Source organism: Somniosus microcephalus, chromosome 8, assembly GCF_052327205.1.
Source record: "Somniosus microcephalus isolate GS21.2 chromosome 8, FLI_Smic_1.0, whole genome shotgun sequence".
Taxonomy (NCBI): domain Eukaryota; kingdom Metazoa; phylum Chordata; class Chondrichthyes; order Squaliformes; family Somniosidae; genus Somniosus; species Somniosus microcephalus.
This window is the reverse complement of record NC_140994.1, coordinates 179,635,010-179,651,696: the sequence shown is the minus strand read 5'-3', so window position 1 is coordinate 179,651,696 and position 16,687 is coordinate 179,635,010. Positions and strand designations below refer to the sequence as shown.

The following is a 16,687-nucleotide window of genomic DNA, read 5'->3' as shown; positions in this document are numbered from 1 at the left end:
GCGGAAGTGTCCCAGCATAAACTAAGTATGATGCAGACCTGAACTGGGATTAAGGAAAGAGTGCCAGTGTGAATTGAGGGGAGGGAGAGAGAGAAGAATGCTGGGGAAGGAGTGATGAGAGAAGAGTGAGTGTGTGAAAGGGAAAATAGTGCCAGCATGTTCTAGCAACAAAAGAGGGGGAGACAAGTGCTAGTGTGAAATGATGGGGTAGAAATAAAGAAGGAATCAGCCTGCATTTATATAGTGCCTTATCATGTCTATTAGGTATATCCCAAAGTGCTTCACAGACAATGAATTATGCCGAGTGCAATCACTGCTGTTTTGCAAAGTAAAGTGACAGCCCTTACACACAGAAATAGCCCACAAACATTTTTTCAATGATGGTGGTTGAGGGAGGAATGTTGGTCAGGACACTGGAAGAACTCACTGCTCGTCTTCAAAATAGTGCCTTGGGACCTTTACCATCCACTTGAACCAGCAGCTAGCCATTGGTTTAACATTTCATGCAAAGGACAGCTTGTCCGACAGGCAGGGTTGGCCTGGATTATGTGCTGCGTATGACCTCCCCCACCTCCTGCTTCCTTTCTTCGCCTGCTCGTGGGTGGCCTTTTGGTTCTTGAAACATCTCGCACAACAGCTGCTGCCGCGAAACTACGGGCAAAGACACTCAACTCCAGGGGACCTAACCTTTAAGACAAATGCAGTAAATTTGCAGATGTCACATGAGCAGAATGTCAGATATCAGACCTCCAGTAATGGTGACAACCCAAGGGCATAATCTTAAAATTAGATCTAGGCCATTTAGGAGTGAAATCAGGGAGCATTTTTTCACACAAAAGGGTAGTGGAAATCTGGAACGCTCTCCCCCAAAAAGCTGAGGATGCAGGGTCAATTTATTTGTTTTAACACGGAGATCGGTCGATTTTTGTTAGGCAAGGGTATCAAGGGATATGGAGAAAAGGCGGTTAAATGGAGTTGAGGTACATAATAGCCACAGTCTACTTGAATAGCGGAACAGGCTTGATGAGCTGAATAGCCTACTCCTTCTTGTGTCTGAAATCCATATGAAATAAATAAGCCAGGGTAATAGTTTACCAATGCATTGTGCCACAGAGAGATAACAAGTGGTTTCACACCAAAGACTCTGCATAGCGTGGGTTCCTAATCTCAGCCTTGCAGGAGGGTGAAATACAGAGTCGACATGAGCTGCTGCTTCACCATGAATGGAGGGAATGGGTTGTTGATGGGATTAAATGTTCCCAAAACAATCCCATTCACTTTCGAGCAGTTGGCTCAAGGGCAAAATTGAGTCCTTCCTCCGCCAGGAAATACTGCCAAGCCCAAGGAGACGAAAAAAAGGGAGGAAATATTTGAAAAGGGCACTATAGTTCTTTTAAGCTTTTTTAAGGTTGTTTTTTCCTTCAACTACCTGTTTACATTTGTGCTGAATTACTTCATGCCTGTGGAACCTCAATGAGAAGTTTGCAGGCTAAAGCATGTCGTTTCAGAAGCATTGTGGCCAATTCTCAAGGTCAAGGAAACCGGTCTCACATGTATCCTCATCTTTGCCATGAATGGAGCTATAAAAAGGCTATTGTCATAACTAAGCAATAAACTATGGAATTAATATGCAGCACTGAGGTAATGGCCTCATCAGCAGAAAATATTCACTTTTATTACACAAGTGGCTCTCATGCTGCAGTGCACTGACCTCAGGAAACTTTCAACGTGAAGTCTGTGCAAGAACATTACACAACGTAATTTCAATTTGTGCCATTTTAATTTTATTTCTTACCTCGCCTGCACCCAGGCCTGCTCCAACAGGGAGGGTGAGTGGATTAGGCTCTTTCCCCACCCCATGCAGCTGAGACGCAGCCGACAGGCAACATTCAGACTGTCAGTTTTTTTCCCTGAAAAGGTAGGATTCCCTTCCTCCCCAATGCCACCCGACAATATTTCACAAAAAGCACTGGCTGATTAATGAGGGCGAAGAGTTAAAGCTTCACTATTCGATAAACCGGTAAAAATAATAGCGTTCAGCCGTAGAGTCATAGATAGAGTCACAGAGTTATACAGCACAGAAAGAGGCCCTTCAGCCCATCATGTCCACGCCGGCCATCAAGCCCTGTCTATTCTAATCCCATTTTCCAGCACTTGGTCCATAGCCTTGTATGCTATGGCGTTTCAAGTGCTCATCTAAATGCTTCTTGAATGTTGTGAGGGTTCCTGCCTCTACCACCCATTCAGGCAGTGAGTTCCAGATTCCAACCACCCTCTGGGTGAAAAAGTTTTTCCTCAAATCCCCTCTAAACCTCCTGCCCCTTACCATGAAACTCTGCCCCCTGGTTATTGACCCCTCTACTAAGGGAAAAAGTTCCTTTCTATCTACCCTATCTATGCCCCTCATAATTTTGTACACCTCAATCAGGTCCTCCCTCAGCCTTCTCTGCTCTAAGGAAAACAACCCCAGCCTGTCTAGTCTCTCCTCATAGCTGAAGTGCTCCAGCCAGGTAACATCCTGGTAAATCTCCTCTGCACCCTCTCCAATGCAATCACATCCTTCCTATAGTGTGGCGACCAGAACTGCACACAGTATTCCAGCTGTGGCCTAACTAGCGTTTTGTACAGCTCCATCATAACCTCCCTGCTCTTATATTCTATGCCTCGGCTAATGAAGGCAAGTATCCCATATGCCTTTTTAACCACCTTATCTACCTGTCCTGCTGCCTTCAGAGATCTATGTACATGCACACCAAGGTCCCTCTGATCCTCTGTCCTTCCTAGGGTCCTACCATTCATTGTGTATTCCCTTGCCTTGTTAGTCCTCCCAAAATGCATCACCTCACACTTTTCAGGGTTAAATTCCATTTGCCACTGTTCTGCCCATCTGACCAACCCATCTATATCGTCCTGTAGCCTGAGGCTTCCCTCCTCACTATTTACCACTCCACCAATTTTCGTGTCATTTACTGATCATACCTCCGACATTCATATCTAAATCATTAATGCTCTGATGAAAGGTCATCGACCTGAAACAGTAACTCTGTTTCTCTCTCCATAGATGCTGCCTGACCTGCTGAGTATTTCCAGCACTTTCTGTTTTTAATGTCACATTTCCAGCATCCATAATGGTGGGATGGGCAGACTGAGTCCACAGTATGTACCATGACAGAAAGAAAGAAGCTAATAAGACCATGCATCATAGACAGAAATCTAGCATGTGCTCATTGAAGGCGAGTATATCTCAGCTACCTTATTCTAACTGGATACTTTGTCTAAAGCCATCAGTGGTATAAATAGGCCAAAGAGACTCAAGATACTAAAGGATAGATTTTCTGAATCCTTGGATTTTCTATCTATGATACATCAGGTTATTGGGTTCTTTCTTTCTATGATAGTACATGCAGGGCTGAAAAAAGTTTCACTGGCAGAAAATGGTCCACACATACATATATAATGGATGTGCCCATACCACGACAAAATGTTTAGTCTGTGAAAAGTATCTAAGGGAGGGGGCCAAACTATCCAATTCAAATATACGCATCCAATGGGTTTTGTTTCAGCATATTGGCAGCTTTCTTTGAGTTTAAGAGACACATTTCCTTTCTCCAGGTCAAATTTTGAAATATATTTCAACTTGTCTTGTTCTAATTGGGTACATTCATCTGAATCCATCAGAGAGGTATTGATGGCCAGAAAGATGGTGGATGGTCAGCAACAAACCACCACACAAAGTTGACATTAAAGGACCTCGTGTCAGGTCAAGTTTACATTTGAGTGCCATAAATGTGACAGTTATTTTCTATCTTTTGAGGAGGGATAGTTAAGCCTGTAACTACTGCATCCTACAGAGTGTCATTGCACTTTTATTACACAAGGGACGCCTGTGTTGCAATATTTCATAAATCTATTCAGCGGTTTATAGCCTAAGCTGTGGTCTAGTAGAATGTTTATTCTACCACCTTCCGATGTCAAGGGAAATACGGTTAGGACACAAGATATAACCAGTAAGCCAAAATACAGTGAAGAAGATTTTCTGTGTGGCCCCTATAAATTAACACGGTACTGGACAAGCAACACATAGGGGTTGAGGGCTCACCTATGGGAATGGTCTGAGATGCTGTATCTGAGAAGGCATCTAAACACTCCAAAATGTAACAACTGCTTAAAATGTTTCAGCCTTTGCCTCCATGCGTTACAACAATTCCTCAAAACCATACAATAGGTCATATTTTCACATGTGTTTCATTCCAGACCTGTTACAATGTTTTATTCCAGTCACTTCAATCTTGCACTGTAGCCCCTCAAATACTTTTTCATTTTTCTCCTCAGAACAGCATTCACTGGACATTTTTATAATTCAGTCGTACCTGCGTAGAGTTCTGACTGGCTGAGCACAGGCATTTAAAATTAATTGACTCAGTTGAGCATACCCTCATCCGACATACATAGGAACATAGGAATTGCTGGATGAAAAAAGCCAGGATCCATCTAGTTCACCTCCTACCATCCTGGCAGGCGCATAATACAATGATAATGGAGTTAGTTGTTAACTAATCATAGCAATCAATCTCTATCAATTAGTCTATAACAGACCCAGAAATGACATGAGGAAATCCCTAGTGGCTGGAGAGCTTTGGGAACCACAGTCCAAAATCACCTTTTCCTCCTAAGTATGCTACATTTACCACATTGTGACAATCCGAGTGCACTCCAAAACAGCCAGCATTTACCTCACAAGAAAAAATGGAAATCTCCCCTTTGGACTATTTTTTCTGGGATCCTTCAATAGTTCAGTAAGTTTATACAAAGTGTAGCTGAGCCAGACAGAGCAACTAGGTCACAGGTCCACTCCCCAGTTTGTAGTATGCAAGGTGATCTCAGCCAGGACAGTATTTGGAGCGCTGCTGTTAGCCTTGGTGCCTCTAAGATGTGGAAGGGAAAAATCAAATCACAATTCTTGTCCTCGCCCATTGTTCAACATACAGGCTTTCCAGGGAAGATCCCACCTGTAAAGTGTGCAAGTGTGGACAATGAGCGAGGACAGCAATATGCCTTGCTGCGCTGCCCTCCACAGCTGAATAACTGTCCAATACTTGGACAAGGCACTGGAGAATTACAATTACCTATGGATCTTCACCCCAGAAACTTCAGTTGAAAAAGACGGTACGTAGCTGAGCCACGTTGGATCCCTGTTCCATGCTGAGTTCACTGATCTCAGTCTAGGGTGTCGGCAACGATGCCCCTTGGGGCAAGGAGAGTTAATAGGAGAGCCCGGAGTTCCTACTCCTGATCACCATTCACTGTTGCTAAGGGCATGTGTAGATGTGGCAAGAGGTCAGGATCGGCCTCGAATATCCTACTGGCGGTCACTTAATTTGCATGGCTATGGGGAAAGAGCTGGGAAGTGGGACTAATTGGATATCTCTTTCAAAGAGTCAGCATATGTCAAATGGCCTCCTTCTGTGCTGTATGGGTCTATCATTCTATGATTCTAGAGAAAGAATGATGAATGTTTTGGGTGTTCCGCTCCATCGGGGTTCTGATGAAGGGTCATACCCCAGTGTTAATTTTTCTGTTTGTCTTTTAGTTGGCTGACCTGCTGCGCATTTACAGCCTTTTCTGTTTTTTCTTACAAAGATAGACTTGCTCATCTTTAGTACAGTCAGCATCAAGGACAATGACATCCATGTCAATGACATCTTTAGTATATTATACATTTTATGCCATAAAAATTATGTCATTGCCTCATAATACTATACACAGGAATATAAAAATCTGGTTAATAAATCATCAAGGTGTGGCTGCTCCATGTGCATATATACCAGGCAGTCTGGTCACTACCTTCACTGACTTCTTCATTTCCAAACTCACTGTGTGCCTGATCCCAGCTACATCACTATGGCTTTCACTGGCAAGTATGAAGTTGCAAGTCAGGAAAACTACGATGAGTTTATGAGCATCCTGAGTAAGTTACGCTAATTAAACAGTAATAGTTTATGTCAAAAATTGTTGTAAAAAAATAGATTTTATTAGTTACTCAACATGTTAGTTGTGCAAATGATGGTCCCAGTAGGTTTGTTGAGTTGGACATCACTGTAAAGGATCTTGTGAGACATTTTTTAAACCAGCTTTGTAACGAGAGGTGTATGCAACGATGTGAATGGTGATTTGATGTTAACACTTCTGTCACCAGATACAGCCATGAGAGGTTTTTAACTGAATAAAACGCAAGTCGCAGCAGATGCAGCACAAATGTGCCCCAGAGCCTGCTGGGGAGAGTCATGTGTTTAAAGCCTTGTCATGTAGTTGTGATTGGTGATAAGGTGGCAATATTAAATCATCACTCACATTGTTGCAGGCATCTCTCATTAGGTTTATTTTATTGCTGGTTGGTATTGAAAATTTATATCTCCCCCAGCCCAATGTGGTAACAGTGGCTCTTAAGAAAGGAAAGGTCCATTTTAAGGTGAGTGAGTAGATTCTCTGTCGATTTTGTTCCAGCTCAGCAGAACTGTTTGAGAGCTCGACAAAAAAAAACTATTTTTGACATTTGAACATTTGCACAGAATGGTGTGATTTTGGTAGAGACGGTAGATTAAAAATACTCTGCAACCTGCAAAATCTGCAGAATAAAGGCACTGGGTGTTTTAGTTTTTAGAATCAGACCAACCTCAAGGTGCTACCTTCTTTACTCATCAGATCAAGATCACCTCTCAGACGCCTCCTTTCCAGGGTGAAAAGCCCAAGTGTCCCCAGTTTTTCCTTAGAGCTCAGACCCCTGACACTAGGGATTAGCCGCATGGCTTTTATTTGCACTGCCTCCAGCACTTGAATGTCTCTCCCTTGTTGCTTGGTGACCAGAACTGGACACAGTACTCAAGGCGCAGTCTGACAAGAGCTTTGTACAATTTGATCACAGCTTCCTCTCAATTGTATTCTATTGTAGTTCAACAGTCTATTAGTTTTGTTGACTGCTGCTCTGCATTGGTTGGAGATGTTGAGCCAACTAATACTTCTAGGTCTCTTTCAGGTTCATCCTCAACCATTTCAACATTATTCTTGGAGTATATATGTCACTCACTTTGCCTTCATATGTGCAGTACTTCATACTTGTCTGCATTAAGATTCATCTGCCATTGTGTGGCCCACTCACATTTTACTTCACTCATCTGCAAACTTGACCAATTGGCATTGAGTTTCTGAGATAAATCAGAAACACAGTGAGCCCAACACTAAACCCGGAGGCATCGCAGTCAATATTTCCGCCCACCCTGACATTACTGCTCTAACCAGTACCCATTGTTTTCTCAATAATAACTCCCCCTCTTCTCCTCTAACCTTAGGTTAGGTTGACAAGAGAACCAAGCATTCATCACTTACAAAATGAAAGACACAACCTGATAAGAAATTGAACAACTGCTTAGAACAATTATTTAGTGAAAAGAACAGTATTTGAATAACCCAAAAAAGCAGCAACTTTCGATAATACGCAAAGGTATGCTTATAGATACTAATAAAGCAGAGGTCAGAACAAACCTGATATATCAGTTATTTATCCCCAGAGTTTCCTGCTGATATCGTCGAGAAGGGAAGGAGCGCTAAGGTCATTACAGAAGTCACCCAAAATGGAAATGATTTTACCTGGTCCCAAATTTATCCAGGAGGAAAAACCATGAAGAACACATTTGTCATCGGCCAGGAATCAGACATGGAAACTATGGATGGCAAGAAGTTCAAGGTGAGCTTGGAAAACGTTTGCGTTACACAGATAATGTGGAGCTTGTTTCAGTGTTTCACTAATTACAAACATTCACATCTTACAAGCGAACAAAGCATTGAGAAATAATATTTTTTTTAAAGTCAATGATGATGCCTAATGCCCACCTCCCGAGCAGGTGGAAGTGGGCTCAAGTGCCCGGGTCGTTGCCACACCAGCCGCCTCTGCTTGGGAATGGGTTTGGTCAGAATTTGACTCTGGTAAATAAAGTGCACATTTATAAGAGTTAGCTGATCTGAGATGTTGGGGGCACGAAAATTTGGTCTCCCAGCTAAAGGGAAGAAATTCCAGACAAGATTCTCATTCAACAACTCCCGCTGGTAACCTGCAAGCGTGGGCATCATGTGAAGATTGTATTGAGTTTGGCTGTAATGCACCCTGTGGTCAAATATTTAATGACACCCGCTGTCTCGGCTCACGTGTGAAGAAAGACCATTTGGGTAAGGTAGCAGAGGGCGGGCAATGCCTCTAACACTGTGCCCCAACACTAGTCGGTGCCGACAGGAAGAGAGAAACTAGTGAAAATTAATTATCTGGATCTAATATTTATCCTTTGAGGGCTGCAGCATAGCAATGGCAATTTGCTTAGCTTATCCCTCAGGTTACTACAAGAGAAGACAGATCCTTCTCTTTGCTGCTGCCTTGGAATCCACCTTTCCAATTCTGTAGCGAATACCACTTCTGTATCTCTCATCTGAGGGAGAAGAAGTTTTGATAGTTTTGAATCCATCTCTTACAGCTTTAATTTTAGTAACATATGATTAAAACACATGGCCTGGTGGTTCCAAATAAACAAGGGCAGTGCCATTTTTGTTATGAGGTTGAATGACAAAATCACAAATACTCAACTCAGTACTGAATCTATTTTGATTTTTTATTAAAATCAGGCAACGGTCAAAATGGAAGGAAGTAAACTAGTTTGCGACTTTCCAAACTATCACCACACTTCAGAGATCTCAGGAGGAAATCTCATTGAGGTAAGTGACTTTTCTGTTAGAAAGTGAACTCCAAATGGCAGCTGAAATTGAGCGTATGCTAATTCTTTTCATTCCTTCTGACAGACTTCTACATGCGGTGGTGTGACTTTCAAGAGAATTAGCAAGAAACTCGCCTAAGATAGCAAAATACCGGTTACCCCTTTGGAAATGAAAAATGCATCTCCATTATCCATTTAAACTGTCTGTTTTGTAATAAAAGGATAACCATTTATGTGCCATTGTTGTTTTTTTTCTTAACTGTACAATATAATTTAATTAAATGCCACACAATCTGCTTATATTTCCATGCAATAGATTGCACTTACAACAGTTCTTTCCTCAGTTCGGCAATTGCTCCAGCTAGTGTGGAACTGAGCCATACAGGCCAGAAGCATCCCCAGTTCAACCCCCAGACCACGTTGGATTAGCCAATCCCTGGAAAGTGGGTTCACCAGTGATGACCCCACAGTCAAATAGTTTGTTGAAACCCAGTTGAGTTAGGCTTGTGCATAAATAATGGCAGATGAGTAAGGTACTGGAGGGTGGCTGATGCCCTTGGAGATGTACCCCAGTATGGGTGCTGCCTTTTAAGGGGGGGTGGGGGGGGGTGGTGGAACTTAAGGTTTTTTGTTTTAAAACAATTGGTTGCTTGGGATGGGGATATTGGTGCTTGTGGAAGCTTAGCCTAGTATCAATTATGGCCTTCATGAGATGAGGTGGTAAATGGAGAAAAATGACGAAGAGAAAGAAAATTGTTACAACTAATATTTATTGTTAAATGTCAATTAGAAATAATTTTAAGGGATCGCTATAATGGCTCAGCTGGTTAAATAGTGGACCCATACAGAGAAGGGGGTTTCCAGGTTCAGTCCCTGATCTGTTCAGAATTAGTAGGTCACAACCATAGCATTTAGATTGCTAAAATTGGCCTCAGTACCCCCAGGTAAATCGGCCGAGGTTCTCACTCCGGATTGTTATCCATGACCTGTGCATGTTGGGTGGGGTGAGGCCAGGAATGGGCTTGAGGTGTTCCCTGCAGAAAAAGAGCCTGCCAATACTCACCCATGAAGAACAACCATGATAGTGAAATACCAGATGGTACCCACAGAACTTTATATCAGCAAGGGGATAGACGGGCGCTTCTGCAACCACCGACTGAGTCTTGCATGGTGAGTTGCCTCCCTGGTGTCAGGGTAAAGGACATCACTGAAAGGGTGCAGACATGTTGTGGGGGGGCGGGGAGGGGGTGCATGGGAAGCCAGATGTCATGGTCCATGTGGGAACCAATGATGTAGGAAGGAGAAGGGTTGAGGTCCTGCAGTCAGAGTTTCAGGAGCTTGGGAGGAAATTAAAGAGCAGGACCTCAAAAGGTAGCAATCTCTGGATTATTCCCAGTGCCATGCGTTAGTGAGTATAGGAAAAGCACGATAAAACAGGTTAACGTGTGGTGGGAGAAATGGTGCAGGAGGAACCTGTTCATGGTGGACAGGTTGCACCTCAACAGAGCTGCGACCAATGTCCTTGCAGGAGGTTTAATGGTGCTCTGGGGTAGGGTACTGCACTGATCCCATCCTTTACCAACAAAGCCTTTCCTTTCTGTCTATCCTTCTGAATTGTCAAATACCCTGAAATATTCAGTTCCCAGCTCTGGTCACCTTGCAACCATGTCTCTGTAATGGCGATCAGATCAAGGACGCTTATGACAATTGTAAGGTTCATAATACAGTAAGAGAACCAAGGTGAATATAGAAAGTACAGAGGAGAGCTAAAAATGGGAATAAGAGGGGAAAAGAGAGAGTATGAAAATAGATTAACAACTAACATAAAAGGGAACCCAAAAGTCTTTTATAAATGCATAAATAGTAAAAGGGTAGTCAAAGGAAGGGTGGGGCCGATTAGGGACCAAAAAGGAGATATTTTTGTGGTGGCAGAGGGCATGGCTGAGGTACTAAATGGGTACTATGCCTCTGTCTACACTAGAGAAGAGGACGCTGCTAATGTAACAGTAAAGGAGGAGGCAGTATCATTATTGGATAGGATAAAAATACATAAAGAGGAGGTACTTAATAGGCTGACAGTCCTCAAAGTAGAAAAGTCACCCGGTCCCGATGGGATGCATCCTAGGTTACTGAGGGAAGCAAAGGTGGAAATTGTGGAGGCTCTGGCTGCAATCTTCCAATCATCCTTGGATATGAGGGTGGTGCCAGATAACTGGAGGACTGAAAATGTTACACTCCTGTTTAAAAAAAGGGGAAAGGGATAAACCAGTCAGTCTATCATCGGTGGTGGGGTAACTTTTAGAGACAATAATCCAGGACAAAATTAATTTTCATTTGGAAAAGTATAGGCTAATAAATGAAAGTCAGCATGGGTTTGTTAAAGGCAAATTGTGTTTGACTAACTTGATTGCGTTCTTTGATGAGAGGGTTGATGTTGTGTTTCTGGACTTTCAAAAGGTATTTGACAAAGTACCACATAATAGACTTGTTAGCAAAATTAAAGCCCATCAGGTTAAAGGGACAGTGGCAGCATGGATACAAAATTGGCTAAGGGACAGAAAGCAGGGAACAGTGGTGAATGGTTCTTTTTAGACTGGAGGGAAATATACAGTGGTGTTCCCCAGGGGTCTCTATTAGGACCACTGCTCTTTTTGATGTATATTAATGACCTGGACTTGGATATACAGGCCACCATTTCAAAGTTTACTGATGATACTGAATTTGGAAATGTAGCAAACAATGAGAAGGATAGTAACAGACTTCAGGAGGACACAGACAGACTGATGAAATGGGCAGACACATGGCAGATGAAATTTAATGCAGAGAAGTGTAAAGTGATACATTTTGGTAGGAAGAATGAGGAGAGGCAATATGAACTAAATGGTACAGGAAACTCTTTTTTATCCGGCACCAGCGTGTTGCCGGTTGATCAAAAATTCCGGATGTCGGAGAGGGTTATCTACCGAGCCTATTTTTAACAAAGAAAAATTAAAAAAATCAAGAAATATGCAGTATACAGTACTCACCTACAGAATGTTGTGTTAAATGGATGGTGGAAGATGCTTGATTAAGTACAGTACTGCCAGTTGAGGGTAATCCATAACTCTTTAATTACTTAACAGTAAAACAAAACTTATAAACGACTGTACAGTACAGTATAAAGTGCTGTGGTTGACTGTACACTTATTCCAAGTCAGCTGGTTCATCAGGAATACCCGTGTCATCAGGATCATGCACTTCAACAAATCCTTCAGGCACTTCCACTGATTCAACTCTTTTGGAAGCTTTCCTAAACATGTCCCGGATGTCTGCTTGCTTAGTGGACTCGTGCCTTTTTTGTAGAAAGGTGGAATGCAGAATATGGAGGTGCATAACTTCTTGGGCAGAGTAGCAAGGATGCCTTTCAGCAAATTTGAGGAATGAAGCAAATCCTTCTGCAGCTTTAGGCCAAGAAATCTTCTTCTCTTCAGAAATCTCATCCTCTTCACTTTCCATCTCACTTTCCTTTTCTTTCTTTGGATTCAAAACATTCTTAATTATTTCATCATCACTTAGCATATGCACAACAGCAACTTCTCTATCTGCATCAACCCACTGCTCAATATCACTTTCACTGAGGTGAGGTAGAGGGTTTGCTGGGCCTACATTTTTCACCATGCCAGCCATTTCCATTATTGTACTCCTCTTGGGATGAACATTGAACCTGTTCTGGACTTGTTAGATGTATGTAGCGCCCCTAGTGGTAGTTATTGTATAGCAGCGTGTTATTTGACCTTCTTTCTGTCTGCCCCGGAAGTAGTATTCCAGGGAGTGTTTGCTGAGCTGTGAACAAGTCCACGTGTGGCAGCTCGTTTCTATCCTCCTCCATCCTTCCTTATACGCTAGGCAAGACGCAATGTCTTTTCACAGTTTTATTCAAATAAAGCTTCAAAACAGCACCCTGCTTCTCGAGGAGTTATTTGAATGAGTGTTTAGCTGACTGGATAACTGGATAGGAGTTACATCTAGTGAGACCAGTACAGTGAAAAGACAGCAATACGGCTAGCTGTGAAGAGAGGAGACCCTCCACGTGGAGCAACAAGGACTCAAGAGTTAAGTGGCTGTCATCTAGGCACAGAGTAAGCCATCACAACACAGCCAGCTTAAGTCTTCACCTTGTACACCACACTTACCTCACATCATCATGGCAGAAGGTAATACCGAAAACGCTACTCAGCAAGTAGAAGATTTAAACAGTTAGATGAAACTGAAGAATGTGACAATCTGTCTATAAGCTCTCGTTACTACAGATCATCAGCCGGTTCTAGGTCATCAGCCATCAGCCGGTTCACGGTCATCAGCTAGTTCTAGGGCTAGTATGGCCATCGCCAGAGCATGGGCCAAGGCAGAAGCAGCCCAAGCCAGAGCAGCTTATGCCAAGAAAGAAATAGAAATAAAAGTTGAACAGGGCCGTCTCCAAGCCACATTTGACGCTCTGCAGGAAGAAAAAGAGAAAGATGCTGCATTAGCTGAGGAACAAATATTGGAGGCAGTTTTAATGGAAGCTGATCCTGAGTCAGCTAACAAAGTTCCAATTCCCGTTCCGCATCAGAGTCGACTATAGCACACCACAGACTATGTGAGCAATCAAGTTCAAAATGGACTGCGCGCCCCAAGTCACAGGATCCTCCCCCACGAAACAGAGGACACCGAGCAGAGGAATGGAGTGCTGAAGAGAGAAAGTCAGCAGCAAACCCCCTCTCCTTTCCTTGAGACCCCCAGCAGAGCCCCTACTCAAGGCGACCATGGCATAGGCCCCACCACCTACGACCTTGTCAAATACCTTGCACGCAGCCAGCTGGTGACTACAGGGTTAACCACGTTTGATGATAAACCAGAGAACTATTGGGCCTGGAAGTCCTCCTTCCACGGTGCCATATCGGGCCTAGACCCGTCGGCAGGAGAAGAGCTCGACCTCCTTATCAAATGGCTCGGCCCAGAGTCTGCCAAACAGGCGCGCAGGATAAAAGCAGTCAACGTGAGACATCCGGCAGCTGGGTTGATGATGGCTTGGGCGAGGCTGGAAGAAAGCTACGGCTCGCCTGAAGCCACTGAAAGGGCTCTCTTCACCAGGTTGGAGAACTTTCCGAAGTTGACAAATAAGGAACCCCAGAAGCTCCACGACCTTGGAGATCTGCTGTTGGAACGCGAAGCCGCAAAGCAGGATGGCTACCTACCCGGCCTATCATACTTAGACGCTTCCAGAGGGGTAAGTCCCATTGTTGAGAAGCCTCCATTCAACCTGCAGGAGAAGTGGCTATCATTCGGGTCAAGGTTCAGAGCACAACGTTACCTTCCCTCCATTCTCTGTGTTTGCCAACTTTATCCGTAGAGAAGCCAGAGCCAGGACAGACCCCAGCTTCAACTTCTTCTCCCACACAGCGCTTGCCAGAAGAGACAAGTTTGACAGACATGGAAAGACACCAATATCTGTCCACAAAACGCAAGTGTCTTCAACCGAGAACACAAGGGATCAGAAGAAATCCGAGGATATGAGCAAACAATGGCCCATCCACAACAAGCCCCATCCATTAAAGAAGTGCAGAGGCTTCAGAGAGAAGTCACTGGAAGACCGCAAACAGTACCTCAAAGAGAACTCCATATGTTTCAAGTGCTGCTCCTCCACGAACCATCTCGCTAAGAACTGCAAGGTAGATGCAAAATGCACAGAATGTGAAAGTGATCGGCACATTTCAGCACTCCACCCAGGCCCAGCTCTTTGGAAGTCAGAGTCGCCTCCTCCCGCCTCAGAGCACGGCGGGGAGAGAGAGGGAGCCGCCTAACCGGAGATTACATCCAAGTGCACCGAGGTGTGTGGAGAAGGAGTGAGCGCAAGAGCATGCTCCAAGATATGCCTCATTAATGTGTACCCTGTAGGATGTCGCCAGGAATCTGAAAAGATGTATGCCATACTAGACGAACAAAGTAACCGTTCTCTAGCAAGATCCGAGTTCTTCAACATCTTCAGGGTCAAAGGAAGTCTGTCGCCTTACACGCTGAAGACGTGTGCTGGACTTTCAGTGACAGCCGGCAGGAGGGCCTGTGGTTATGTTGTTGAGTCAGCTGACGGGAAGATTAGTCTCCCCCTTCCTACACTCATCGAATGTAATCAAGTCCCTGACAACCGTTCTGAGATTCCCACTCCGAATGCAGCTCATCACCACAGTCATCTGAGACGCATCACAGACGAGATCCCACCTCTTGATCCAAACAGACATACTCCTGTTGTTGGGTAGGGACATCCTGAGAGTACATAAGGTAAGGAAACAGATCAACGGTCCACATGACGCCCCTTTCGCCCAAAGGCTAGACCTCGGCTGGGTCGTTGTTGGAGACGTGTGCCTCAGGGGTGCTCACAAGCCATCTCAGGTGAACACACTCAAGACTTCCATCTTGGAGATTGGTCGTCCAAGCTACCTTACCCCATGCAGTAGTCAGATCCGAGTGACAGAGAAGTTCAGTCATACGGCCCAGCTTTAGAACTCCCCAGCGCTGATCTCCACAGGCAGCACACAGATGATGCTCACTGGAGAGAACTCGGGTTAGTCAGTCTTCTGTCGCACCGCCAATGACCACAAACTTGCTCCATCGATCGACGACATGAGATTCCTCCAAATTATGGACAATCAGGTCCCTCGTGACATCTCTAACAGCTGGGTTGCACCGTTACCCTTCCAGAACCCCAGACGACGGCTGCCGAACAACAGGGAGTATGCCTATAACCGTCTTAACTCACTCCGTCGCACACTAGAGAAGAAGCCAAAGATGAAAGCACACTTCCTAGAGTTTGTCAAGAAAATGCTTGTCAACGATCATGCAGAGATAGCTCCTCCACTCCAGGAAGGCCAAGAGTGTTGGTACCTCCCCTCCTTCGGAGTCTATCACCCCAAAAAGCCTGAACAGATCCGCGTGGTGTTTGACTCCAGTGCACCATATCCGGGAGTCTCTCTCAATGATGTACTCCTCACAGGGCCCGATCTCAACAACAGCCTCTTGGGGGTACTCCTGAGATTCAGGAAAGAGCCCGTCGGCATCACTGCTGATATCCAGCACATGTTTCACTGCTTTGTGGTGAGAGAAGACCACAGAGACTTCCTCCGCTTCCTGTGGTATCGCAACAATGACCCCAGCAGTGACACTGTGGACTACAGAATGCATGTCCATGTCTTCAGCAATAGCCCGTCCCCTGCTGTCGCCATATACGGGCTAAGGAGGGCTGCCAAGGAAGAAGATGATGACTTTGGCAGTGATGTGAGAGGGTTCATCGAATGAGAGTTCTACATCGATGATGCACTGAAGGCATTCCCTGCCAAAGCAGAGGCCATCGGTGCCCTTGGGTGAGCTCAGGAACTGCTCGCACTACCCAACCTCAGGCTACACAAAATAGCCTCTAACAGACCAGCAGTAATGGAGGCATTCCCCCCTGAAGATCATGCTAAGGATGTCAAGGATCTAGGGGCTAGATTTTCAGTTGCTTGCGCCAGCAGCTAGCGCCTTAAGAGAAGTGATTTTCGGGCGCTATGCGTGTAGCGCCCGGGCGCAGCGCAGTTTGCGCCCCGCCCCAAATTAAGTTGCCCGTTAGCGCCGGCGCAAAGTTTAGCGGCCGCCCGGATGCGCGCGCAGAAAATGACGTCACATCCTCGTGCAACGCCCTTTGGCCGCCCCGAATCCAAACTTCAGTCGGACCGCCCAATTGTGCGGCTGGCGTCCAGTGCGTTTGTAAAATGGAACGCAACACACCCTGGGGAGCGCAAATTAAAGGGCCCTCCTCCTGCACTATAATGGAAGGAACCAGTGTGTTGTGAATGGTGTATTTATGTCTCCTCCTCCTCCTCCTCCTCCTCCTCTCGTCTTTTCCCCCCCAGACCCTTTGCAAAAAAACACATGCACCC

General features: G+C 44.7%; 1 protein-coding gene across 1 annotated transcript; it reads left to right on the top strand.

Moving 5' to 3' along the window:
* The first annotated feature begins 5,840 nt into the window (after nt 1-5,840).
* On the top strand, nt 5,841-8,987 carry LOC147113955 (gastrotropin-like). The gene is made up of 4 exons (XM_085995407.1): nt 5,841-5,968; nt 7,566-7,741; nt 8,668-8,757; nt 8,842-8,987. The coding sequence occupies exons 1-4, from the start codon at nt 5,902-5,904 to the stop codon at nt 8,893-8,895; spliced, it is 387 nt and encodes a 128-aa protein (XP_085851533.1). The 5' UTR covers nt 5,841-5,901; the 3' UTR covers nt 8,896-8,987.
* The last annotated feature ends 7,700 nt before the right edge of the window (nt 8,988-16,687 follow it).